Source organism: Nipponia nippon, unplaced genomic scaffold (genome assembly GCF_047370975.1).
Source record: "Nipponia nippon isolate SJK-2023a ecotype South Korea unplaced genomic scaffold, ASM4737097v1 scaffold_45, whole genome shotgun sequence".
Lineage (NCBI taxonomy): Eukaryota > Metazoa > Chordata > Aves > Pelecaniformes > Threskiornithidae > Nipponia > Nipponia nippon.
The window spans coordinates 1,309,889-1,335,782 of record NW_028262364.1 but is presented as its reverse complement, the minus strand read 5'-3'; the positions used below and the strand labels follow the sequence as shown (position 1 = coordinate 1,335,782).

Below are 25,894 nucleotides of genomic sequence, written 5' to 3'. Positions count from 1 at the left end.
TCCATATCAGTACAGACTGGAGGATAAACGGCTGAGAGCAGCCCTGCTCTGAGACCTTATTGCAGCCTTTCAGTATATAAAGGGGACTTATCAGGAAGTTGGAGAGAGACATTTTATCAAGGCCTGTAGGGACAGGAGAAGAGCAACGGTTTTAAACTGAAGCTGGGTAGATGAAGCTTGGACGTAAGGAAGAAATGTATTACGATGAGGGTGGTGAGACCCTGGAAAAGGTTGCCCCGAGAACGATGGGCTGCCCCATCACGGGCAGTGTTGAAAGTGAGGTTCGAGGGAACTTTGAGTGACGTGATGTAGTGCCAGCTATCCCTGCCCATGGCAGGGGAGTTGGACTAGATGATCTTTCAAGGTCTCTTCCAAGCACAACCATTCTCTGATTGTATTCTACTATGGTCTGCTGTCAAGGCAGCCCACTGCACTGTGTTCCTCTGTTCCTTTGAGAATGCTATGGTGAGGATGGGTTGTCCTGGCCTCTCCTGGGAAGCTAGTGCCTATGTCTTGTCAATACCACATTCCCCGCTGACTACTCGCATCACAGTGTTGAGCTTTCCAAGGAAAAAGAAGAGGTGTGCACAACAAAGTGGATGACAAAGTAGTCACTGAACTGTCGGGTAATTCCATTGCGACGCAGAAAGGCAGACAATTTTAGAAACTGGAGGATCACCCGATGCGCAACTAAGCATGCTGACTGCAAGCCTGTGTTGATAATCCGTGCAAAATCATGCCCAACACCCCCCTCCCAGGACCAGCCCTGAGGAACATGTCTCGGCGTGGGCATCATGGGAGAGGATCTGCAGGGGAAAGGATGAGAGAGAAGCGCAGGCTGGGATGCAGCAGAACTTTAATGAGTGGAAAGAGGGAAATGAGGTCGATCCGAGTGGAGGCCTCAGTGCAGGCAGCAGCTTTAGCAGGGGAGGCACCGGCTGCCGCAGTAGCGGCTGCCGAAGCCCGAGAGGCCAAAGCCGCCAGAGGAGATGGGCACTCCCTGAGAGCTGAGGATGCTGCCAACGGCAGCGGAGGTGGAGGATCCCACGGCAGTGCTCTGTGGGAAGGAGCTGAGGATGGGTCCGGGCAGGGTCACCACCACGGGGGAGGGCTGGATGACGACGGTGGAGTCCTGGCACTGCCTGACACAGGGCTCATTGCAGCTGTTGGCCAGCGGGGTGGGGCCGCAGGGCTGGCAGGGCAGGCACGGGTTGTAGCAGGACATGTCTTGGGTCTGGAGGTGCGCCTGAGAGAGAGAGGGCAGGGGGAAGGAGAGGAGGAGGGGTGGTTGAAGAGCAGCCTATCCCCCCAGCACAAGGCCGCCCCTTTCCCTCAGCCCAAAGGAGCTTCACCAAAAGTGACTAAGCTCAGGGAGGTCTTCACCTAGCGCGTAGCTCAGGAGATACCTCAGCCAAGCATCAGCCTCTCTCCATGTCCCACCTTCTGCTCCCTTCCCTCTCCCATGGCCAGCAGCCTCAGGACCCAGCATAGGACAAAGAGGCAGGTATGTGTTGAGAAATCCCCGAGGAGGAGAAGGAGGAGCAGGCTGAGGAGGAGGAAGAACAGAAAGGGCTCCAAACTCACCTTCTTCCCAGGGAGGTGGAGGCAAGAAGAGTGGATGAGAGAGTGAGGAGCAGGGCCTGCTTTTATACTGCTCCTGCACCGCCCCAGGCCCACAGTCACTGCACGCGGGCACTAATTTTCCAACAGACTCACCTCCCAAGCAAAATATGCTACCTAATGGCCCAGGTTGTGGTCTGGTTTCCATCAACACTGTCATTTCATTTCCTCATTTCTGCCATGAGCATTAGGCCAGGGACGCTCTTTTGAAGTATTGGGATGAGAGGCCCAAGGATTTCCTGAGCAGCATCATGGGCGTACAGGCAGAAGATGTGCCCGCAAGTGCCGGAGGTGTCTGTGCAGATGGAAGACATGGGTCTGGAGAAATCTGGTGAGGCTGTTTTTGAATGCCTGTGCAGGAAGGTGGGCACGTCTTCCCACCAATGCAGTGCTCTCCTGGGTGCCCAGAGGCTTCTGCGCATGAGGCCATGCTGCATCCTTCCCCCTCCCTGCCTGCCGCCTTGCTTGCTGCAGCAGTCCCTGAGCACTGCCTGGCAGTGTCCTGAAAGGCAGGTGGGCTGCGCTACTGGTTTCAAACGCCTGCGCCCAAGGAAAGCTTCTCCTTCTGGGCAGACATTTGCTGGTTTCTTTGGCAAAGGCGTCCCCTCTCGTGGCAGTCTCTGGGGGTCCCCAACCAGTGCAATCAGCAGGCTTGCGGAAGGAGAACATTGCCCTCCCCAAGCCCCTGATTTCTCAGCAAGCCCTGTGGAGTCGTGTTCCTCCCCTTTCAGTACCAGAGGGGTGTGCTGGGGCTCGGGACAGTGCCTTGTTCCTCCCACTCTCCTCACCCCACCATGCGCTTTGTTCACACGCATTGGACCCTGACCTGCATGACACATAATGGCCTGGCCTGGAGCTGTGTACTCAGGTACAGCCCAGTGCTCAGAGCTCATTTTCCTGGGGCAGGGATGGAACAGCCCTGGCCGGAGGGGAATTCAGCTGTGCGTGGGACACGGGCCTGCAGACAGCATGCACTCCTGGCTTGGCCTCATGCCAAGAGGCTGACACACGGCCGTTCCGAAATTAGAGTGTGACTCGCCATGAGTAGGGAGAGTCTATCCCAGGAAGCTTGCCTACTGAAGGCATTCCCTTGGCCTCCTGGGCCGTGTCCCAGCTGCCTCCGTGTCTGCAGGGCAGGGAAGTGCATCGCCTCCTTGATGTAGTCCGAGAGCTGGTTTTGTAGCCAGGGCACTCGTGAGCACATGCCCTGCCTGAGCATCCTCAGGCATGTGGCACTGCAGGGTCCTGCCAGCCCTCGCTGGTCAGGGAGTTGGGGCAAGTTTCCTTGCCTCTCCAATGGTGCTGGGTTGTGCTCCCGGCTGAGGAGGCCTTTGGGGCATGGGACAGAAGGCACGCTGAAGCACTACTGCCAGGAGAAGACGTATCGCCTGAGTCCTGGGCATGAGTCCCAGACAGTGGGGAGGTGTTTTCTGCAACTCTTTCTTTCCCTCCACGGAGTATTCAGGAGAGCTCCTCACCGCAGCCTGGTCTCTTTGGCTAGGAAGGTGAGGACTTTGAGACTCCTTTGGCGCAGTCCTCCAGCACGTCTAAGTCGCCCTTTACAGCAGCCCTGCCTTGGAGTGCATCAGCTGGCTTGTACGGGTTGACTTGACTCAGGCAGTCCTGGATTTGAAGCCCACCCGCTGCTGGGAGGCCTCCCCTCCTTCCTTCAACTCTTTCAGAGGGCACAGCGGGCCTGGGAGCCCTTGTAGGTGAATATGGAGAGCGAGAAGGCATTGACTCCCCCCAACCTGCTCTCTGTCCACTCTTCAGGAAATCAGCTACCCACGTCAGCAGCGGGCCCACATTTTCCTCCGTCAATCTTTGGCTGCTGCCAACTGGCTACTGCTGGAAAAGACAACAAAAATTGTTTCTCCAAATGCATTAGCAACAAAAGGAGAGCTAAGGGGAATCTCCATCCTTTATTGGATGCGGGGGGAAACCTAGTGACAGAGGAGAAGGAAAAGACTGAGGTACTTAATGCCTTCTTTGCCTCAGTCTTTAATAGTCAGAGCAGTTGTGCTCGGGGTACCCAGCCCCCTGAGCTAGAAGACAGGGACAGGGAGCAGAACAAGCCCCTGTAATCCCCGGGGAAATGGTTAGTGACCTGCTACACCACTTAGTCACGGACAAGTCTATGGGGCCAGATGGGTACTGAGGGAGCTGGCGGAGGTGCTCACCAGGCCACTTTCCATCATCTATCAGCAGTCCTGGCTAACCAGGGCGGTCCCACTTTAGGTTGGATATTAGGAAAAGGTTCTTCACCCAGAGGGTGGTGGAGCACTGGAGCGGTGCTGGGGAGGGCTCTGGAGCAGATCATCCTGAGTGCCTTCACGTGGCACGTACAGGACAACTGGGGATCAGGCCCAGTCAGCATGGGTTGATGAAAGGCAGGTCCTGCTTGACTGGCCTGACCTCCTTCAGTGATGAGGTGACCCGCTTAGTGGATGAGGGAAAGGCTGTGGATGTTGTCTATCTGGACTTTACTAGGGTCTTTGACACTGTTTCCTGTAGCAAAAAGTTGTGGTGAATGGAGCCAAATCCCGTTGGCGGCCAGTCACAAGTGGTGCTCCCCAGGCCTCAGTATGGGGCCAGTTCTGTTTACTGTCTTTATCAAGGATCTGGAGGAGGGGATTGAGGGCACCCTCAGTCAGTCTGCAGACGACACCAAGTTGGGCGGGCGTGTTGATCTGCTGGAGGGTAGAAAGTCTCGACAGAGGGGTCTGGCCAGGCTGGATCGATGGGCCGAGGCCAGCTGTATGAGGTTCTATGAGGCAATGTGCCGGGTCCTGCATTTGGGTCACAAGAAGCCCATGCAACGCTGTAGGCTGGGGGAAGAATGTCTGGAGAGCTGCCTGGTGGAAAAGGACCTGGGGGTGTTGGTCGATAGGTGGCTGAATATGAGCCGGCAGTGTGCTCAGGTGGCCCAGAAGGCCAAGGGCATCCTGGCTTGCGTCCGAAATAGTGTGGCCAGCAGGACTGGGGAAGTGATCATCCCCTTGTACTTGGCACTGGTGAGGCTGCACCTCGAGTACTGTGTTCAGTTTTGGGCCCCTCACCACAAGAAGGACGTTGAGGTGCTGGAGCGTGGCCAGAGCAGGGCAACAAAGCTGGTGAAGGGTGTAGAGCACAAGTCTTAGGAGGAGCAGCTGAGGGAGCTGGGGTTGTTTAGCCTGGAGAAAAGGAGGCTGAGGGGAGACCTTATTGCTCTCTACAACTACCTGAAAGGAGGTTGCAGCGAGGTGGGGGTTGGTCTCTTCTCCCTAGTAACAAGCTACAGGACGAGAGGAAACGGCCTCACGTTGCGTCAGGGCAGGTTTAGGTTGGATGTTAGGAAGAAGTTCTTCACTGAAAGGGTAGTCAGGCACTGGAACAGGCTGCCCAGGGCAGTGCTTGAGTCCTCCTCCCTGGAGGTATTTCAAAGACGGGCAGATAGAGTGCTAAGGGACAGGGTTTAGAGGTGGACTTGGCAGTGCTAGGTTAACGGTTGGACTCGATGACCTTCAAGGTCTTTTTCAACCGAAACGATTCTATGATTCTGTGTTGCTCTTGATGGTTGTTGCCTGTTGCTCTTCATGCCCCTTGCAAGACTCAATGCAGGCTGAGTTTGGCTTTCCTAACAGCATCCCAACATGCCTAGGAATTATTTCCAAATTCCTCCTTTGCAGCTCGTTCCTCCTTCCACCTCCAGGATGCTGCCTTTTGACATTGCTTCCCCACCTTGAGTCCCACCTTAGGCAAAGGTGATCTGCTGAGACATCTCTTTGTTTTCCTGAGTATCGGGCTGGACCCTTCTTGCTCTTGGACCATGAGGTGCCTAAGGCGCTGCCAGCTTTTCTGAGCTCCTTTGCCCTTCACAGCTGCCTCCATGGCATTCTACCTGCCAGCTGCCTGACTAGGCCGAATTTGGCGTGCCTGAAAGCCAGGGACAGCACTCCGCTACTGGCTTTCCTTCCTGTGTTCACATCATGAACTCCGCTGCTTCTCAGGTGTGACAGCCAAGGCTGCCCTTGATTCCAATGTTCCTAAGCAATTTATCCTTGTTAGTGGCAGCTGTGCATCACCTGTTTTTTGCCCATGACAGAACCTCAGGATCCTTGAGGTTGGAAGGCACCTCTGGAGATCGTCTAGTCCAACCGCCCCTGCTCAAAGCACGGTCAGCCTTTGGAAGGTTCTTAGGGCCAAGTCCTGTCAAGCCCTGAATATCTACAAGGATGGAGAAGCCACAATTTATCTGGGCACCCCCAGCGGGTGCTTGCCCATGCTCACACTAACAATGTGTTTTCTTCTGTTTTCCGGGAATTTCCCCTATTTCAATATGTGCCCGTTACCTCTTGTTCCTTCACTGCATAGGACTCGGAATAGTCTGGCTCTACGTTCTTGACTCCCTCCCATCAGCTCTTTTACCCACTGGTGGGAATCTCACTGGCTTCCCTCCAGTCCTCAGATGCATTCCCTGACTGCTGTGACTTTCAAAGGGACTTGGGAGCGACCTTGTAGTGACACCAACCGACTCCCTCGGGTGCCTCGCAGCAGGTTGCTAGCAGTCATGTCAGTCCAATCGGTTTAAATGCTCCCAGACCCGATCCTCCTCTGCTGCAGGTCTTTCCTGTTCCAGATGTTCCTAGGAAAATGTCAGGAGAGCGATCTCTGACAGCAAACCGTGCCAGAGCAAGACCAAGGCGAAGAAACCTTGGGGTTACCTCCACCTTTGCTGTAAGCCCTGTCCCCAGGGAAGCTGCCTCGTTCAGGGCTGGGGCTGCCTTTGACCAAGGCTTGCTTTTGCTGCTGACCTACGTGGAAGAAGACCTTCTCGTTGCCCTCCACATGCTTTGCCTGATTCAATGCCAGGTGGACCCGTCCAGCAGTTAGACATGACCCTGCCTGGGGTATCCTTGGGCCTCTCATCCCAGCGCGTGAAAGGAGCCTGCATGGCAGACCAAGCATGTCAGCAATGAGGAAATGAAATGGCAGCATTGACGGAAACCAAACCACAACCTGTGCCATTAGGTAGGATGTTTTGCTTGGGAGGTGAGTCTTGGAAAATTAGTGCCCGCGTGCAGTGACTGTGGGCCTGGGGCGGTGCAGGAGCAGTATAAAAGCAGGCCTTTCTCCCCACTCTCTCATCCACTGTTCTCACCTCCATCGCCTTGGGAAGAAGGTGAATTTGAAGCCCTTTCTCTTCCTCCTCCGCGTTTTCCTTTGGGTTTTCTGAGTGCGTATCTGCCGTTTGTCCTACACCGGGTCATGGGGCTACCTATCATGGGAGAGGGAAGGGCAGAGAAGGTGTGGCATGGAGAGAGGCTGATGCTTGGCTGAAGTGGGCGATGGGCTAGACGAGGACCTTGATGAGCTTGGTCGCACTTGGCAGGGCTGTTTTGGGCTGAGGGGAAGGTGAAGCCCATGAACCTCCCTAAAATGCCTCTAGCTCTTGTCTCCAGCTCATGGTTTTTCTCCCTCGCGGTGGGGTGACAGGCTGCTCCTCACCCATCGCCCCTGCTCTGCTTTCCCCTGCCCTCTCTCCCAGGTGCACCTCCAGCCCCGAGACATGTCCTGCTACAACCCGTGCCTGCCCTGCCAGCCCTGCGGCCCCACCCCGCTGGCCAACAGCTGCAATGAGCCCTGTGTCAGGCAGTGCCAGGACTCCACCGTTGTCATTGAGCCCTCCCCCGTGGTGGTGACCCTGCCCGGACCCATCCTCAGCTCCTTCCCACAGAGCACTGCCGTGGGATCCTCCACCTCCGCTGCCGTTGGCAGCATCCTCAGCTCTCAGGGAGTGCCCATCTCCTCTGGCGGCTTTGGCCTCTCAGGCTTCGGCAGCCGCTACTGTGGCAGGAGTTGCCTCCCCTGCTAAAGCTGCTGGCGATGGCCCTGGGGAAGGCCCCCAGGGACCCACAAGATGGTACCGGACTGGGGACAGAGCATCGACTTGTTTTCTGAGGAACTGAGCAACGCGTATACCCCTTGCAAAAGGATGGGGCCATCCTGGGAGCTCCGAAAGCACGGCCCATGCCTGCCTTTCCCCTCTTCCGCTCTCTCCTTTCCCTCCCATGTCCTTGTTCTATTGCTCTCCGTGGGCTGTGAGCCCCGTAAAGTCAGCCTAGGGCAGAACTGCAGGCCCTGCTCTGTCTCTGGGGCAGGCAGATGGAGACCTGGTGGGATCTCTGCCACAGCCATGGGGCGCCGATTCACATATGCCCCTGGTGCTCCCTGCACGGGGACCTGCACCCGTCTTGACCTCATTTCCCTCTTGCCTCATTAAAGTTCTGCTGCATGCCAGCCCATGCCTTTGTCTCATCCTTTTCCCTGCAGACACTTTGCCAAGATGCCCAGGAAGAGAGATGTTGCTCAGGGGTGGTTCTGGGAGGAGCTGGCTGGAGATGGTTCTGCCGTGATTGTTAACACAGGCTTGCTTTGAATATGCTTAGCCATGCTTCGTGTGACCATCTGCTTTCTGAACTTCTGTGCGTCTCTGGGGCTGGACAGAGTGACCCGAGGCAGTTGAATGACCATAGCTACTGCAGAGATGATTTTAGGTCTCCCACCAAAGCATTCTCTTCTCCATGCTCAGCGAGCCCTCAGCCTCTCCTCCCCAACCAAGTGCTCCAGCCCCCTCACCATCCAGCCCACCCTCCGCTGAACTCGCCCCATTCAGTCAAGGTCTTTCTTGCATTAGAGCCCCAAACGCGGAAGAGTGTTCTAGATGCCGTCAGGTGAGTGCTGAGCAGAGGGCGCTCATCACTCCCCTCGATCTCCTGTCTACACGCCTGCTCATATAGCCCAGGATGTTGATGACAGTCCTTGGTGTGCGGGAAGAGTGCTGGGAGTCGCACCTGTTTTGATGGGGTTGCCGCAAAAGCACCTTTCCTGGCCCTGCTTGTGAGGGACTGAAGGATTTGTGGGGAGACAGGGCTGGTGACTGCCAAGGCAGCTTCTGGTCAGGGCTCTGGGTGGAGAAGGATCATCTTGCCCGGCTGTGTCCTGCAGCAGTTCAGCTGCTCCCCTTTGCCGGCGGCAAGTCTCTCCGCAGCCTTTGCTGCTGGTCTGCGCACTGCTTTGGAGAGCTCTTGGACAGCCCTTTGAGACACTCAGCCCACACCCGCTGCCTCTCTTCCTGGCGCGGGTCTCTCCCTGCTCCCCTCTCTGCAGAAACATTCCCAGGAAAGCCTGGGCACAGAGAGGGAAGGAGCAGGGCAAGGAGGGCATGCACTGCCCGTGGGCCTGTGTGGTGTGCTGCCCTTGACTAGTACTAAGCACCCCGCAGCAGCTCTCTTGTTCCGTTGTCCCATTCGGATGGGGGGAGAATTGGAAGAGCAAGAAAGCGAAATACCCTTGGGTTGAGCTCAGGCCAGTCTAAGAGGGGAAGGGGAAAGAAGGGAGAAAACCAAGTGGTGCAAAGGCAATCACCCACCACCTAGCAGCAGCAGACTCACGCCCATGCATTCTCCCCAGAGCTGCTCCTTTGCAAAGACTGCGCAACATTTTATTGCTGAGCGTGATGTTATGTGGCATGGAATAGCCTTGTGGTCAATTCAGGTCAGCCGTCCTGGTTGTGTCCCCTCCCAGGTGCTTGCTCCACCCCTGCAGGGGCGTGCAGAGTGAGAAAGAGAGACGGCCTTGATGGTGAGCAAGCACTGCGCAGCACTAGCTAAAGCTTTGGTGTGTTGTCTGCCCTGTTTCTGCCCACATTTGAAGCACAGCACCATATGGGCTGCGCTGAAGAAAATCACCTCCATCCCAGCCAGAGCCAGTACAGCCTGGTTCCCTCGTTCCCTCTCCTGTTGTCCTCTGGGGCCATTTTCTGCTTGAGCCTCCTCCCCCCAGCCCAGTGGCAGCCAGGGCAAGAGGAATTGTGGCCCCTCCTCTCCACTCTCTTCCTCGTCCCAGGAGCTTTTGGGGCTGCTGCCCTCCCAGAGCCTTCCACAGCCCAGGCTCCTCAACCGAGGTCAGCAGTGGGCCCACGCCACTTCCACAGCATGTGTACCGACGCAAACAGTGCCTCTGCCACGTTGGGGCAGAGGCTCAGCAAAGCTGGGCCTGATGGGCAGGGGCTCTGCGGGAGTCATGGAAGCCTTCCTCACCTGCAAGTGACAGTGCCTCAAGGGCACTGTGGCTGCATCCCAAGAGTTACAGTCAACGTCTCAAGGTCCAAGTGGAAACCAGTGCAACTGGTGCCCTTCAGGGGTCCGTCCTGGGACCAATACTGTTTCCTGCCTTCATCAATGACATGGATAGTGCGATTGAGTGCGCCCTCATCAAGTTTGTGCATGACACCAGGGTGAGGGGCGCAACTGGTACGCCTGAGGGAAGGGACGCTGTCCAGAGGGATCTTGACAGGCTTGAGGAATGGTCCGATGTGAAATTCAGGAACTTGGACAAGGCCAAGTGCGCGGTCCTGCACCTGCACTGGGGCAATCCTCCATATCAGTACAGACTGGAGGATAAACGGCTGAGAGCAGCCCTGCTCTGAGACCTTATTGCAGCCTTTCAGTATATAAAGGGGACTTATCAGGAAGTTGGAGAGAGACATTTTATCAAGGCCTGTAGGGACAGGAGAAGAGCAACGGTTTTAAACTGAAGCTGGGTAGATGAAGCTTGGACGTAAGGAAGAAATGTATTACGATGAGGGTGGTGAGACCCTGGAAAAGGTTGCCCCGAGAACGATGGGCTGCCCCATCACGGGCAGTGTTGAAAGTGAGGTTCGAGGGAACTTTGAGTGACGTGATGTAGTGCCAGCTATCCCTGCCCATGGCAGGGGAGTTGGACTAGATGATCTTTCAAGGTCTCTTCCAAGCACAACCATTCTCTGATTGTATTCTACTATGGTCTGCTGTCAAGGCAGCCCACTGCACTGTGTTCCTCTGTTCCTTTGAGAATGCTATGGTGAGGATGGGTTGTCCTGGCCTCTCCTGGGAAGCTAGTGCCTATGTCTTGTCAATACCACATTCCCCGCTGACTACTCGCATCACAGTGTTGAGCTTTCCAAGGAAAAAGAAGAGGTGTGCACAACAAAGTGGATGACAAAGTAGTCACTGAACTATGTCGGGTAATTCCATTGCGACGCAGAAAGGCAGACAATTTTAGAAACTGGAGGATCACCCGATGCGCAACTAAGCATGCTGACTGCAAGCCTGTGTTGATAATCCGTGCAAAATCATGCCCAACACCCCCTCCCAGGACCAGCCCTGAGGAACATGTCTCGGCGTGGGCATCATGGGAGAGGATCTGCAGGGGAAAGGATGAGAGAGAAGCGCAGGCTGGGATGCAGCAGAACTTTAATGAGTGGAAAGAGGGAAATGAGGTCGATCCGAGTGGAGGCCTCAGTGCAGGCAGCAGCTTTAGCAGGGGAGGCACCGGCTGCCGCAGTAGCGGCTGCCGAAGCCCGAGAGGCCAAAGCCGCCAGAGGAGATGGGCACTCCCTGAGAGCTGAGGATGCTGCCAACGGCAGCGGAGGTGGAGGATCCCACGGCAGTGCTCTGTGGGAAGGAGCTGAGGATGGGTCCGGGCAGGGTCACCACCACGGGGGAGGGCTGGATGACGACGGTGGAGTCCTGGCACTGCCTGACACAGGGCTCATTGCAGCTGTTGGCCAGCGGGGTGGGGCCGCAGGGCTGGCAGGGCAGGCACGGGTTGTAGCAGGACATGTCTTGGGTCTGGAGGTGCGCCTGAGAGAGAGAGGGCAGGGGGAAGGAGAGGAGGAGGGGTGGTTGAAGAGCAGCCTATCCCCCCAGCACAAGGCCGCCCCTTTCCCTCAGCCCAAAGGAGCTTCACCAAAAGTGACTAAGCTCAGGGAGGTCTTCACCTAGCGCGTAGCTCAGGAGATACCTCAGCCAAGCATCAGCCTCTCTCCATGTCCCACCTTCTGCTCCCTTCCCTCTCCCATGGCCAGCAGCCTCAGGACCCAGCATAGGACAAAGAGGCAGGTATGTGTTGAGAAATCCCCGAGGAGGAGAAGGAGGAGCAGGCTGAGGAGGAGGAAGAACAGAAAGGGCTCCAAACTCACCTTCTTCCCAGGGAGGTGGAGGCAAGAAGAGTGGATGAGAGAGTGAGGAGCAGGGCCTGCTTTTATACTGCTCCTGCACCGCCCCAGGCCCACAGTCACTGCACGCGGGCACTAATTTTCCAACAGACTCACCTCCCAAGCAAAATATGCTACCTAATGGCCCAGGTTGTGGTCTGGTTTCCATCAACACTGTCATTTCATTTCCTCATTTCTGCCATGAGCATTAGGCCAGGGACGCTCTTTTGAAGTATTGGGATGAGAGGCCCAAGGATTTCCTGAGCAGCATCATGGGCGTACAGGCAGAAGATGTGCCCGCAAGTGCCGGAGGTGTCTGTGCAGATGGAAGACATGGGTCTGGAGAAATCTGGTGAGGCTGTTTTTGAATGCCTGTGCAGGAAGGTGGGCACGTCTTCCCACCAATGCAGTGCTCTCCTGGGTGCCCAGAGGCTTCTGCGCATGAGGCCATGCTGCATCCTTCCCCCTCCCTGCCTGCCGCCTTGCTTGCTGCAGCAGTCCCTGAGCACTGCCTGGCAGTGTCCTGAAAGGCAGGTGGGCTGCGCTACTGGTTTCAAACGCCTGCGCCCAAGGAAAGCTTCTCCTTCTGGGCAGACATTTGCTGGTTTCTTTGGCAAAGGCGTCCCCTCTCGTGGCAGTCTCTGGGGGTCCCCAACCAGTGCAATCAGCAGGCTTGCGGAAGGAGAACATTGCCCTCCCCAAGCCCCTGATTTCTCAGCAAGCCCTGTGGAGTCGTGTTCCTCCCCTTTCAGTACCAGAGGGGTGTGCTGGGGCTCGGGACAGTGCCTTGTTCCTCCCACTCTCCTCACCCCACCATGCGCTTTGTTCACACGCATTGGACCCTGACCTGCATGACACAGTCTGGCCAGGCTGGATCGATGGGCCGAGGCCAGCTGTATGAGGTTCTATGAGGCAATGTGCCGGGTCCTGCATTTGGGTCACAAGAAGCCCATGCAACGCTGCAGGCTGGGGGAAGAATGTCTGGAGAGCTGCCTGGTGGAAAAGGACCTGGGGGTGTTGGTCGATAGGTGGCTGAATATGAGCCGGCAGTGTGCTCAGGTGGCCCAGAAGGCCAAGGGCATCCTGGCTTGCGTCCGAAATAGTGTGGCCAGCAGGACTGGGGAAGTGATCATCCCCTTGTACTTGGCACTGGTGAGGCTGCACCTCGAGTACTGTGTTCAGTTTTGGGCCCCTCACCACAAGAAGGACGTTGAGGTGCTGGAGCGTGGCCAGAGCAGGGCAACAAAGCTGGTGAAGGGTGTAGAGCACAAGTCTTAGGAGGAGCAGCTGAGGGAGCTGGGGTTGTTTAGCCTGGAGAAAAGGAGGCTGAGGGGAGACCTTATTGCTCTCTACAACTACCTGAAAGGAGGTTGCAGCGAGGTGGGGGTTGGTCTCTTCTCCCTAGTAACAAGCTACAGGACGAGAGGAAACGGCCTCACGTTGCGTCAGGGCAGGTTTAGGTTGGATGTTAGGAAGAAGTTCTTCACTGAAAGGGTAGTCAGGCACTGGAACAGGCTGCCCAGGGCAGTGCTTGAGTCCTCCTCCCTGGAGGTATTTCAAAGACGGGCAGATAGAGTGCTAAGGGACAGGGTTTAGAGGTGGACTTGGCAGTGCTAGGTTAACGGTTGGACTCGATGACCTTCAAGGTCTTTTTCAACCGAAACGATTCTATGATTCTGTGTTGCTCTTGATGGTTGTTGCCTGTTGCTCTTCATGCCCCTTGCAAGACTCAATGCAGGCTGAGTTTGGCTTTCCTAACAGCATCCCAACATGCCTAGGAATTATTTCCAAATTCCTCCTTTGCAGCTCGTTCCTCCTTCCACCTCCAGGATGCTGCCTTTTGACATTGCTTCCCCACCTTGAGTCCCACCTTAGGCAAAGGTGATCTGCTGAGACATCTCTTTGTTTTCCTGAGTATCGGGCTGGACCCTTCTTGCTCTTGGACCATGAGGTGCCTAAGGCGCTGCCAGCTTTTCTGAGCTCCTTTGCCCTTCACAGCTGCCTCCATGGCATTCTACCTGCCAGCTGCCTGACTAGGCCGAATTTGGCGTGCCTGAAAGCCAGGGACAGCACTCCGCTACTGGCTTTCCTTCCTGTGTTCACATCATGAACTCCGCTGCTTCTCAGGTGTGACAGCCAAGGCTGCCCTTGATTCCAATGTTCCTAAGCAATTTATCCTTGTTAGTGGCAGCTGTGCATCACCTGTTTTTTGCCCATGACAGAACCTCAGGATCCTTGAGGTTGGAAGGCACCTCTGGAGATCGTCTAGTCCAACCGCCCCTGCTCAAAGCACGGTCAGCCTTTGGAAGGTTCTTAGGGCCAAGTCCTGTCAAGCCCTGAATATCTACAAGGATGGAGAAGCCACAATTTATCTGGGCACCCCCAGCGGGTGCTTGCCCATGCTCACACTAACAATGTGTTTTCTTCTGTTTTCCGGGAATTTCCCCTATTTCAATATGTGCCCGTTACCTCTTGTTCCTTCACTGCATAGGACTCGGAATAGTCTGGCTCTACGTTCTTGACTCCCTCCCATCAGCTCTTTTACCCACTGGTGGGAATCTCACTGGCTTCCCTCCAGTCCTCAGATGCATTCCCTGACTGCTGTGACTTTCAAAGGGACTTGGGAGCGACCTTGTAGTGACACCAACCGACTCCCTCGGGTGCCTCGCAGCAGGTTGCTAGCAGTCATGTCAGTCCAATCGGTTTAAATGCTCCCAGACCCGATCCTCCTCTGCTGCAGGTCTTTCCTGTTCCAGATGTTCCTAGGAAAATGTCAGGAGAGCGATCTCTGACAGCAAACCGTGCCAGAGCAAGACCAAGGCGAAGAAACCTTGGGGTTACCTCCACCTTTGCTGTAAGCCCTGTCCCCAGGGAAGCTGCCTCGTTCAGGGCTGGGGCTGCCTTTGACCAAGGCTTGCTTTTGCTGCTGACCTACGTGGAAGAAGACCTTCTCGTTGCCCTCCACATGCTTTGCCTGATTCAATGCCAGGTGGACCCGTCCAGCAGTTAGACATGACCCTGCCTGGGGTATCCTTGGGCCTCTCATCCCAGCGCGTGAAAGGAGCCTGCATGGCAGACCAAGCATGTCAGCAATGAGGAAATGAAATGGCAGCATTGACGGAAACCAAACCACAGCCTCTGCCATTAGGTAGCATATTTTGCTTGGGAGGTGAGTCTGTTGGAAAATTAGTGCCCGCGTGCAGTGACTGTGGGCCTGGGGCGGTGCAGGAGCAGTATAAAAGCGGGCCCTTCTCCCCACTCTCTCATCCACTGTTCTCACCTCCATCTCCTTGGGAAGAAGGTGAGTTTGAAGCCCTTTCTCTTCCTCCTCTGCGTTTTCCTTTGGGTTTTCTGAGTGCGTATCTGCCGTTTGTCCTACACCGGGTCATGGGGCTACCTATCATGGGAGAGGGAAGGGCAGAGAAGGTGTGGCATGGAGAGAGGCTGATGCTTGGCTGAAGTGGGTGATGGGCTAGACGGGGACCTCGATGAGCTTGAATGCTCTTGGCAGGGCTGTTTTGGGCTGAGGGGAAGGTGAAGCCCGTGAGCCTCCCCAAAATGCCTCTAGCTCTTGTCTCCAGCTCATGGTTTTTCTCCCTCGCGGTGGGGTGACAGGCTGCTCCTCACCCATCGCCCCTGCTCTGCTTCCCCCTGCCCTCTCTCCCAGGTGCACCTCCAGCCCCGAGACATGTCCTGCTACAACCCGTGCCTGCCCTGCCAGCCCTGCGGCCCCACCCCGCTGGCCAACAGCTGCAATGAGCCCTGTGTCAGGCAGTGCCAGGACTCCACCGTTGTCATTGAGCCCTCCCCCGTGGTGGTGACCCTGCCCGGACCCATCCTCAGCTCCTTCCCGCAGAGCACCGCCGTGGGATCCTCCACCTCCGCTGCCGTTGGCAGCATCCTCGGCTCTCAGGGAGTGCCCATCTCCTCCAGGGGCTTTGGCCTCTCGGGCTTTGGCAGCCGCCACTGTGGCAGGAGTTGCCTCCCCTGCTAAAGCTGCTGGCGATGGCCCTGGGGAAGGCCCCCAGGGACCCACAAGATGGTACCGGACTGGGGACAGAGCATCGACTTGTTTTCTGAGGAACTGAGCAACGCCAGTACCCCTTGCAAAAGGATGGGGCCATCCTGGGAGCTCCGAAAGCACGGCCCATGCCTGCCTTTCCCCTCTTCCGCTCTCTCCTTTCCCTCCCATGTCCTTGTTCTATTGCTCTCCGTGGGCTGTGAGCCCCGTAAAGTCAGCCTAGGGCAGAACTGCAGGCCCTGCTCTGTCTCTGGGGCAGGCAGATGGAGACCTGGTGGGATCTCTGCCACAGCCGTGGGGTGCCGATTCACATATGCCCCTGGTGCTCCCTGCACGGGGACCTGCACCCGTCTTGACCTCATTTCCCTTTTGCCTCATTAAAGTTCTGCTGCATGCCAGCCCATGCCTTTGTCTCATCCTTTTCCCTGCAGACACTTTGCCAAGATGCCCAGGAAGAGAGATGTTGCTCAGGGGTGGTTCTGGGAGGAGCTGGCTGGAGATGGTTCTGCCGTGATTGTTAACACAGGCTTGCTTTGAATATGCTTAGCCATGCTTCGTGTGACCATCTGCTTTCTGAACTTCTGTGCGTCTCTGGGGCTGGACAGAGTGACCCGAGGCAGTTGAATGACCATAGCTACTGCAGAGATGATTTTAGGTCTCCCACCAAAGCATTCTCTTCTCCATGCTCAGCGAGCCCTCAGCCTCTCCTCCCCAACCAAGTGCTCCAGCCCCCTCACCATCCAGCCCACCCTCCGCTGAACTCGCCCCATTCAGTCAAGGTCTTTCTTGCATTAGAGCCCCAAACGCGGAAGAGTGTTCTAGATGCCGTCAGGTGAGTGCTGAGCAGAGGGCGCTCATCACTCCCCTCGATCTCCTGTCTACACGCCTGCTCATATAGCCCAGGATGTTGATGACAGTCCTTGGTGTGCGGGAAGAGTGCTGGGAGTCGCACCTGTTTTGATGGGGTTGCCGCAAAAGCACCTTTCCTGGCCCTGCTTGTGAGGGACTGAAGGATTTGTGGGGAGACAGGGCTGGTGACTGCCAAGGCAGCTTCTGGTCAGGGCTCTGGGTGGAGAAGTATCATCTTGCCCGGCTGTGTCCTGCAGCAGTTCAGCTGCTCCCCTTTGCCGGCGGCAAGTCTCTCCGCAGCCTTTGCTGCTGGTCTGCGCACTGCTTTGGAGAGCTCTTGGACAGCCCTTTGAGACACTCAGCCCACACCCGCTGCCTTTCTTCCTGGCGCGGGTCTCTCCCTGCTCCCCTCTCTGCAGAAACATTCCCAGGAAAGCCTGGGCACAGAGAGGCAAGGAGCAGGGCAAGGAGGGCATGCACTGCCCGTGGGCCTGTGTGGTGTGCTGCCCCTGACTAGTACTAAGCACCCCGCAGCAGCTCTCTCGATGCGTTGTCCCATTCGGATGGGGGGAGAATTGGAAGAGCAAGAAAGCGAAATACCCTTGGGTTGAGCTCAGGCCAGTCTAAGAGGGGAAGGGGAAAGAAGGGAGAAAACCAAGTGGTGCAAAGGCAATCACCCACCACCTAGCAGCAGCAGACTCACGCCCATGCATTCTCCCCAGAGCTGCTCCTTTGCAAAGACTGCGCAACATTTTATTGCTGAGCGTGATGTTACAGTCAATACAGACTGGAGTATAAGCGGCTGAGAGCAGCCCTGCTCTGAGACCTTATTGCAGCCTTTCAGTATATAAAGGGGACTTATCAGGAAGTTGGAGAGAGACATTTTATCAAGGCCTGTAGGGACCGGAGAAGAGCAACGGTTTTAAACTGAAGCTGGGTAGATGAAGCTTGGACGTAAGGAAGAAATGTATTACGATGAGGGTGGTGAGACCCTGGAAAAGGTTGCCCCGAGAACGATGGGCTGCCCCATCACGGGCAGTGTTGAAAGTGAGGTTCGAGGGAACTTTGAGTGACGTGATGTAGGGCCAGCTATCCCTGCCCATGGCAGGGGGGTTGGACTAGATGATCTTTCAAGGTCTCTTCCAAGCACAACCATTCTCTGATTGTATTCTACTATGGTCTGCTGTCAAGGCAGCCCACTGCACTGTGTTCCTCTGTTCCTTTGAGAATGCTATGGTGAGGATGGGTTGTCCTGGCCTCTCCTGGGAAGCTAGTGCCTATGTCTTGTCAATACCACATTCCCTGCTGACTACTCGCATCACAGTGTTGAGCTTTCCAAGGAAAAAGAAGAGGTGTGCACAACAAAGTGGATGACAAAGTAGTCACTGAACTATGTCGGGTAATTCCATTGCGACGCAGAAAGGCAGACAATTTTAGAAACTGGAGGATCACCCGATGCGCAACTAAGCATGCTGACTGCAAGCCTGTGTTGACAATCAGTGGAAAATCATGCCCAACACCCCCCTCCCAGAACCAGCCCTGAGGAACATGTCTTGGCGTGGGCATCATGGGAGAGGATCTGCAGGGGAAAGGATGAGAGAGAAGCGCAGGCTGGGATGCAGCAGAACTTTAATGAGTGGCAGGAGGGAAATGAGGTCGATCCGAGTGGAGGCCTCAGTGCAGGCAGCAGCTTTAGCAGGGGAGGCACCGGCTGCCGCAGTAGCGGCTGCCGAAGCCCGAGAGGCCAAAGCCGCCAGAGGAGATGGGCACTCCCTGAGAGCTGAGGATGCTGCCAACGGCAGCGGAGGTGGAGGATCCCACGGCGGTGCTCTGTGGGAAGGAGCTGAGGATGGGTCCGGGCAGGGTCACCACCACGGGGGAGGGCTGGATGACGACGGTGGAGTCCTGGCACTGCCTGACACAGGGCTCATTGCAGCTGTTGGCCAGCGGGGTGGGGCCGCAGGGCTGGCAGGGCAGGCACGGGTTGTAGCAGGACATGTCTTGGGTCTGGAGGTGCACCTGAGAGAGAGGGCAAGGAAAACAAAGTGTGACGGGTAGTTGCAGAGCAGCTTGTCACCCCACCAGGAGGGAGAAGACCCTTCCCTTCAGCCCAGAAGACCCTGCCAAGTGCAACCAAGCCTGTGGAGGTGCCCACCTAGCCCATAGCTGAGGAGACATCTCAGCAAAGCCCCAGCCTCTCTCCATGCCACACTGTCTGCCCCCTTGCCTCTCGCAAGGGTAGTAGCTCCAGGACCCATCGTAAGACAAAGGGGCAGATATGTTCTGAGAAATCCTGGAGGAGGAGGAGGAGAAGGAGGAGGAGGAGGAGAAAGGGCTCTAAACTCACCTTCTTCCCAAGGAGGTGGAGGCAAGAGGAGTGGATGAGAGAGTGAGGAGAAGGGCCTGCTTTTATACTGCTCCTGCACTGCCCCAGGCCCAGGCTCACTGCACGCGGGCAATAATTTTCCAGCAGACTCACCTCCTAAGCAAACTGTCCTACCTAATGGCACAGGTTGGGTTTTGGTTTCCGTCAACGCCACTGTTTCATTTCCTCGCTTCTGACATGCCTGGTCTGCCATGCAGGCTCCTTTCGTGCGTTGGGATGAGAGGCCCAAGGATATCCCGCGTAAGATCGTGTCTGGGCAGGCAGGAGACGTGCCCCCAGGTGGTGGAGGGGTCCCGTGCAGGCAGGGGATGTTGGCTTGGGCCAGTGAGGTGCAATTGTTTGCAGCTCCCTTTGCAGGAAGAGGTTTCAGCTGTCTTCCTCCTGATGCCCTTTGCTCTGGGGAGACTATTTGCTAGGCTGTCTGAGTATGCAGGGAAAGCCAAAGCCCACCTGGCACTGAACCAGGCAAAGCATGTGGAGGGCAACTAGAAAGTTTTCTCCCAGGTAGGTCAGCAGCAAAAGGGAGGCTTGGTGAAAGGCTGAATGGGGCAGCTTCCCTGGGGACAGGGCTTACAGGAAAGGGGGAGGCACTCCAAGGCTTCTTGGCCTTGGTCTTTATTGGCAGGATTTGCTGTTGAGCGATTGGGCTTCTGAAATTCCTCGGAAGTCTGGAGCAGGAAAGACTTACCTGCACTAGAAGAGCATCAGGCCTGGGAACATTTAAACCGATTGGACTGACATGAGTGCATGCAACCTGATGCCATGAAGCCAAAGGACTTAGCTGGTGTCACTACAAGGATGCTCTCAGCTCCCTTTGGAAGTCACCGCAGTCAGGGAATGGATCTGAGGACTGGAAGAAAGCCAGTGGGCCTCCTGTCTTCAAGAAGGGCATGAAGGAGGAGCCGGGGAACAATGGGCCGGTCGGCCTTATCTCGATCCCAGCAATGGTGATGGAGCAAATCATCCCGGAAGCCCTTTCCCAAAAGGAAAGGACAAGAAGGTGCTTGTGAGTGGTCAGCATGGATTTATGGAGGGGAAAGCAGGCCTGACTGACCTCACGGCCTTCTTTGATGATGTGCCTGCCTCCGGTGGGTGAAGGATGTGCAGCAAATGTTGTTAGTCTCCTCTAACCAAAGCTTTTGACGCTGTCTCCTGTCACAATCCTTAGAGGCCAACTGACGAAATACAGGCTAGGGAAGAGGGCAGTGCAGGGGATTGAAATCTGGCATGGGTGCTGCTCTCCAAGGGCTGCGATGAGTGGCATGAAGTCCAGCTGGCAGAGAGTTTTCCTAGTGCACTGCAGGGGTCCAGACTGAGGCCAACAGTGTTTAACCCCTTTATGAGATGTCCTGCAGTGTTGGGGGAAGAACCTCCCGCACCGCTACAGGCTGCGGCCGACGGGCTTGCAAACAGCTCGTCCCTGGGTCCCATGCGATACGTCTTCTGCTGGCAGTAGGGCTTCAGCATGCGCCTTTCTCACGCCCCAAAGGCATGCTCCTCAGCTTGGAGCACAACCCTACACCGTTGGAGAGGCAAGGAAAGTTGCCTGGTTCCCCGGGGAATGAGGGCTGTCAGGACCCTGAGAATCCTCAGGGAGGGGACAGGATCAGAAGGCCCCTGAGTACAAAACCAGCTCTCAGACTACATCGAGGAGGTGATGCACTTCCCTGCCCTGCAGACACGGAGGCAGCTGGGATGCGTCCCAGGAGGCCAAGGGAATGCCTTCAGTAGGCAAGCTTCCTGGGATAGACTGTCCCTACCCATGGCGAGTCACACTCTAATTTTGGATTGGCCGTGTGTCAGCCTTTTGGTGTGAGGCCAAGCCAGGAGCGCTTGCTGTCTGCAGGCCCGTGTCTCATGCAGGGCTGAACTCCCCTCCGGCCAGGGCCGCTCCATCCATAACGCAGGAAAACTGGTCCGAGCACTGGGCTGTAGCCGAGTACACAGCTCCAGGCAGCCGTAACAGCCATTGCCCTCAGCCTGACCTTCTTGCCAGCACTCCCACAGCCGTGGGGGCTCACAGGACGGTCTGCCTGTTTTGCAAAAGTGTCTCCTGCTGGTCAGGGTCCAAAGCGTGTGGGCTAAGTCCACAGCGGTGAGGAGAGTGGGAGGAACGAGGCACTGTCCCGAGCCCCAGTGCACCCCTCATGCAGGGAGGAGGGACCTGACTCCACCAGGCTTGTTGAGCAATCATGGTGTTCAGAAGGGTAATGTTTTCCTTCTTCATGCCTGCTGAAGGCAGTGATTGGAGACCCCAGAGACCGCCACGAGAGGGGATGATCTTGCCAAATAAAGCGCTAAAGGATTAAGGGAGAAGGATGCGTCACGTCGTCAGGCATGTCAGGTACATCTTCTGCCCGTACTGACATGATTCTTCCGGGGAAATCCTTGGGCCTGTCATCCTGGTACTTGAAAGGAGCCTCCACAGCCTAATGGGCACGCCAGAAATGAGGAAAGGTAATGGCAGCGTTGACGGAAACCAAAACCCAACCTGTGCCATTAGGTAGGATAATTTGCTTAGGAGGTGAGTCTGCTGGAAAATTACTGCCCACGTGCAGTGACCCTGGGCCTGAGGCAGTGTAGGAGCAGTATAAAAGCAGCCCCTTCTCCTCACTCTCTCATCCACTCCTCTTGCCTCCACCTCCTTGGGAAGAAGGTGAGTTTAGAGCCCTTTCTCCTCCTCCTCCTCCTCCTCCTCCTCCTCCTCCTCCTCCTCCTTCTCCTCCTCCTCCTTCTCCTCCTCCTCCTCCAGGATTTCTCAGAACATATCTGCCCCTTTGTCTTACGATGGGTCTTGGAGCTACTACCCTTGCGAGAGGCAAGGGGGCAGACAGTGTGGCATGGAGAGAGGCTGGGGCTTTGCTGAGATGTCTCCTCAGCTATGGGCTAGGTGGGCACCTCCACAGGCTTGGTTGCACTTGGCAGGGCTCTTCTGGGCTGAAGGGAAGGGTCTTCTCCCTCCTGGTGGGGTGACAAGCTGCTCTGCAACTACCCGTCACACTTTGTTTTCCCTGCCCTCTCTCTCAGGTGCACCTCCGGCCCCAAGACATGTCCTGCTACAACCCGTGCCTGCCCTGCCAGCCCTGCGGCCCCACCCCGCTGGCCAACAGCTGCAATGAGCCCTGTGTCAGGCAGTGCCAGGACTCCACCGTTGTCATCCAGCCCTCCCCCGTGGTGGTGACCCTGCCCGGACCCATCCTCAGCTCCTTCCCGCAGAGCACCGCCGTGGGATCCTCCACCTCCGCTGCCGTTGGCAGCATCCTCAGCTCTCAGGGAGTGCCCATCTCCTCTGGGGGCCTTGGCCTCTCGGGCTTTGGCAGCCGCTACTGCGGCAGCCGGTGCCTCCCCTGCTAAAGCTGCTGGCGATGGCCCTGGGGAAGGCCCCCAGGGACCCACAAGATGGTACCGGACTGGGGACGGAGCATTGGCTTCTTGCTTCCAGAGGGGCTGAGCAACACCAGCAGCCCTTGTAAAGGGACAGGGCCAGCCTGGGCTCTCCGAAAGCACGGCCCATGCCTGCCTTTCCCCTCTTCCGCTCTCTCCTTTCCCTCCCGTGTCCTTGTTCTCTTGTGCTCCCCCGGGCCGTGAGCCCCACAAAGCCAGCCTAGGGAGGACCTGCTGGCCCTGCTCCCTCTCTGGGTCAGGCCGATGCACACCTGGCGGGAGCTCTGCCACAGCCATGGGGTTCAGACTCCCACCTGCCCCTGGTGCTCCCTGCATTCAGAGTGACCTTGTTTCCCTCTTTTGCCTCATTAAAGCTCTGCTGCATCCCAGCCCACGCCTCTGTGTCATCCTTTCCCCTGCAGATGCTTTCCCCAGATGCCCAGAAAGAGAGAGATGTTGCTCAGGGGTAATTCTGGCAGGGTGCTCTTCGGGATGGTTGTGCAGTGCTTGTTAACACAGTTGTGTTGGGTCTGTCTGGGATGGAGTTAACTTTCCCCGTAGCAGCCTTCATAGCGCTGTGCTTTGAAGCTGTAGCTAGAACAGTTCTGATATAACACATAAATGTTTTGGCTTTTGCTGAGCAGACCTTGCACAGCAGCAAGGCTGTCTCTCCAACCGCACTCCCAAAGGCCCGTAGGCTGCAGTGAGGCAAGAGGTTGGGAGAGGACATAGGCAGGACAGCTGACTCAGACTGACCAAAGGGATATTCCATACCATATGACGCTGTGCTCAGCAACAAAAGTTATGAGAAATAAGGAGGAGGCAGAGAGGGCATTCAGTATTAAGGGGTTTGTCTTCCAAAGCAACCACTAGAGGTACTCTGGCCCTGCTCTGCAGGAAGTGGCTGAAAATCACTTGCTGATGGAAGGTAGGGAATACTTCCCCCCAGTCTTTTTGTTGCTTCACGTGGGGCTCGAGACAATGGCGGTTTTGAATTGAGCACGCCGTAGCTGTAGTAGCAGTTACCAACTGGCAGGCTTCTGTGCAGGTCAGGGAGTTTGCTTGCTGCACTGCTTATCTCTTTATTTGGCTGAGCTTGAGAACGTGTTAATAGAAGCAAAGGCTACGTGCTTTGCCCTGGCACTGAGGCCCTTGCTGTGCTGGGGGAGCTGTCTTGTGGAGAGGAGGAGGGAATACACCTGCCTCTTCCCATCCAGGACTGATGTGGGTTGTTCCGTTGCGCAGGCTCCTGAGGTCCTTGTTCACCCTTACGTGAGGTGTTGAATACTGCTAGTTAACGCTGCTGACTTAATGTGGGCTTTGTGGCATCTGGTGTCATGCTGGCATAAGAGGAGACACCTTTTAGGTGCAGCGACAGTGAAACATGCCCTGAGGCGGCTGGTCCCTGCGTGGCAGCTTGTGGCACCGCACTGGAGCTTGACCTGTGCCTATCGAGCCACGATTCAGTACTATCAGAGGACCGTGGTTAAGACGGGGACCCAAACCACCTCTGAGAATGCCATGATTGAGCCAGGCATCCAAAGTACATCTAAGAACATGGTAGTTGAGGCAGAGACCCAAACCACATGTGAGGACACCATGGCTGAGATAGGCACCCAGACACCACCTACAGCAATCGCCTCAGTAGGGAAAAAGAAATAGCGGGCCATGAGGGGGATGGGTCCATCTCATTGATTAGTAAGGGAGTGAGGAGGAGGAGGAGGAGGAGGAGGAGGAGGAGGTGGAAGAGTCTGGTTGGTAAGCCAGTCCTTCAGCAAAGGAATGGGAGGCAGAAGTGAGAGAAATCACTCGAGACAGAAAGCACGCAGTCCCTGACCTCGAGAGATCTTGGAGACGTGTGTAAAGATTACAGGCACCAGCCAGGCAGGTGGATTACTGCCTGGCAAGTCTGATGCTGGGAGAGCGGGGCCAACAGTCAGGAACTGGAAGGTAAGGAAGCCCAACAGCTGGGATGCCTCACTAGGGACTGGGGAGTTGACAGCGGAATTGGAAAAGAGGCAATGTGCTGCAGTCTCTGGAGGCGTCTCCTGGCAAGTGTGAGGGCAAGATAGCTGTTCAAGGAAGACCTTGTGATCTGGCGAGGCAAGTGGACTACCGCTTAGGAAGGCATCCAGTACCTGAGAGAATTAGCGGTGCCGGAAGTCATCTACGGTGACCTCGATGACAATGAGGTCTCCAAAGGTCTGGAGAATGCCCTGTGTACATGAGCCATGTGAAAAAGGTTGTCCAAAATGCACCAGTGTCATATTCTAATGGCTTGGCAACAACGCATTGCCCAGGCGTGGATACACCAACTGTGGGGAGAGCATCTTCCTGTCTCTGAAATCTGGAAGAAAATCTCTCTCCTTCCCTGTCACCAGAGGCCAGCACTTGAGCTGTGAGGGGCAACCCATGGAGACAGCCCTCTCCCACCACGGTCAGTGGGAAAGGGAACCCCCAGAGCACGCTGCGTGGCTCGCTCTGGTTCTTCCTGCAGGACCAGGGGGAGGACTGAGGAAGTGGGATGGGGAGCCCACCTTTAAGCTGGAAGCCTGTGTACGCAAACTGAGGGGAAAGACAGCTGCTAAGAAGGGGCCATGCAAGAAGGCTGTCATTTTAGTTGCCCCATCCCGTGGGGCAAGAGGGGAGAAGAAGGGTTTGAGAAGGGCAAAAGAATAATTCTGACTCTTCTTAAAGGTGGATTGGCCATAAAAAGAAGCAAGGCCAAAGGACCTGGACAGGAGAGGCGTTTCTTGGGAGTACAATGGCAGGGTGGATGTCGTCCCATCGCTATGGGTGTGATCAGTAAGACAACAACTATGTCTCCACCACCTGGTAGAGGTGTGCCCTGGAGAAGTTAGGGGTGAGTGGGGCACCTGGGGAGCCTTCAGCATTCACAAAAGGAAGGGAGGGTGGGACAGAGTGCAGCGGGTCCCCTTTGGGTACTGTCACTGGCAGGTTTGGAGGGCATCCAGGACTCCGGCAGAGCCCCTGCTCATCAGAGCCAGCTTGGCTGAGCCTCTGCCTAGACGTTCTCTCTTGGCCTCGGTGCACATGCTACGGAAGGGGCATGTGGCCACTGCTGGTGGTGGTTGAGGAGCCTGGGCTGTGGGAGGCCCTGGGAGGGCAGCAGCCCCACAGATTCCTGGGACGTGTCCAGGAGGGGAGAGGAGGAGAGGGGAGAGGAGGGGCGGCAGTTCCTCTTGCCCTGGCTGCCACTGTGCTGGGGAGGGAGGATCAAGCAGGACATGGCCTCGAATGGTTTACCCAAGTGGACGAAAGAGCTGTTCCATGCCATCGTGCTCAGCAGTAAAACTGTGGGCAGTCTTTCCACAGTAGCAGCTCTTTTGAGAATACCTGGGCATTGGTCTGCTGGTGCTAGGTAGTGGAGGATTGCCTTTGCACCACTTGTTTTTTTCTCCTTTGTCCCTTCCTCTCTTAGACTGTCCTGGTTTTGACCCAAGGGTATTTTGCTGTCTTGCTCTTCCAATTCTGCCCCCATCCCACTGGGACAGCAGAGCGAGTGAGAAGGGCCAGTGGGTGCTTAGTGCCGGCCGGGGTCAACGTACCGCACAGACCCACAGGCAGTGCACGTCTCATTCTCACCTTGTTCCTT

General features: G+C 56.2%; 5 protein-coding genes across 5 annotated transcripts; 2 read left to right on the top strand and 3 right to left on the bottom strand.

The window, feature by feature from the left end:
• Positions 1-919: 919 nt before the first annotated feature.
• Positions 920-1,225, bottom strand: LOC148052728 (feather keratin Cos1-2-like). Its single transcript, XM_087778699.1, has one exon. It carries the CDS (start codon positions 1,223-1,225, stop codon positions 920-922), a length of 306 nt encoding a protein of 101 aa, XP_087634825.1.
• A 5,520-nt stretch (positions 1,226-6,745) lies between these two features.
• Positions 6,746-7,474, top strand: LOC148052727 (feather keratin Cos1-1/Cos1-3/Cos2-1-like). Its single transcript, XM_087778675.1, has 2 exons — positions 6,746-6,781; positions 7,148-7,474. Exon 2 carries the CDS (start codon positions 7,169-7,171, stop codon positions 7,472-7,474), a length of 306 nt encoding a protein of 101 aa, XP_087634801.1. The 5' UTR covers positions 6,746-6,781; positions 7,148-7,168.
• Positions 7,475-10,958: 3,484 nt separating this feature from the next.
• On the bottom strand, positions 10,959-11,264 carry LOC148052726 (feather keratin Cos1-2-like). The gene has a single exon (XM_087778690.1). The coding sequence runs from the start codon at positions 11,262-11,264 to the stop codon at positions 10,959-10,961; it is 306 nt and encodes a 101-aa protein (XP_087634816.1).
• Positions 11,265-18,200: 6,936 nt separating this feature from the next.
• Positions 18,201-18,506, bottom strand: LOC148052725 (feather keratin Cos1-2-like). Its single transcript, XM_087778694.1, has one exon. The coding sequence runs from the start codon at positions 18,504-18,506 to the stop codon at positions 18,201-18,203; it is 306 nt and encodes a 101-aa protein (XP_087634820.1).
• Positions 18,507-21,942: 3,436 nt separating this feature from the next.
• On the top strand, positions 21,943-22,248 carry LOC148052724 (feather keratin Cos1-2-like). The gene has a single exon (XM_087778680.1). The coding sequence runs from the start codon at positions 21,943-21,945 to the stop codon at positions 22,246-22,248; it is 306 nt and encodes a 101-aa protein (XP_087634806.1).
• The last annotated feature ends 3,646 nt before the right edge of the window (positions 22,249-25,894 follow it).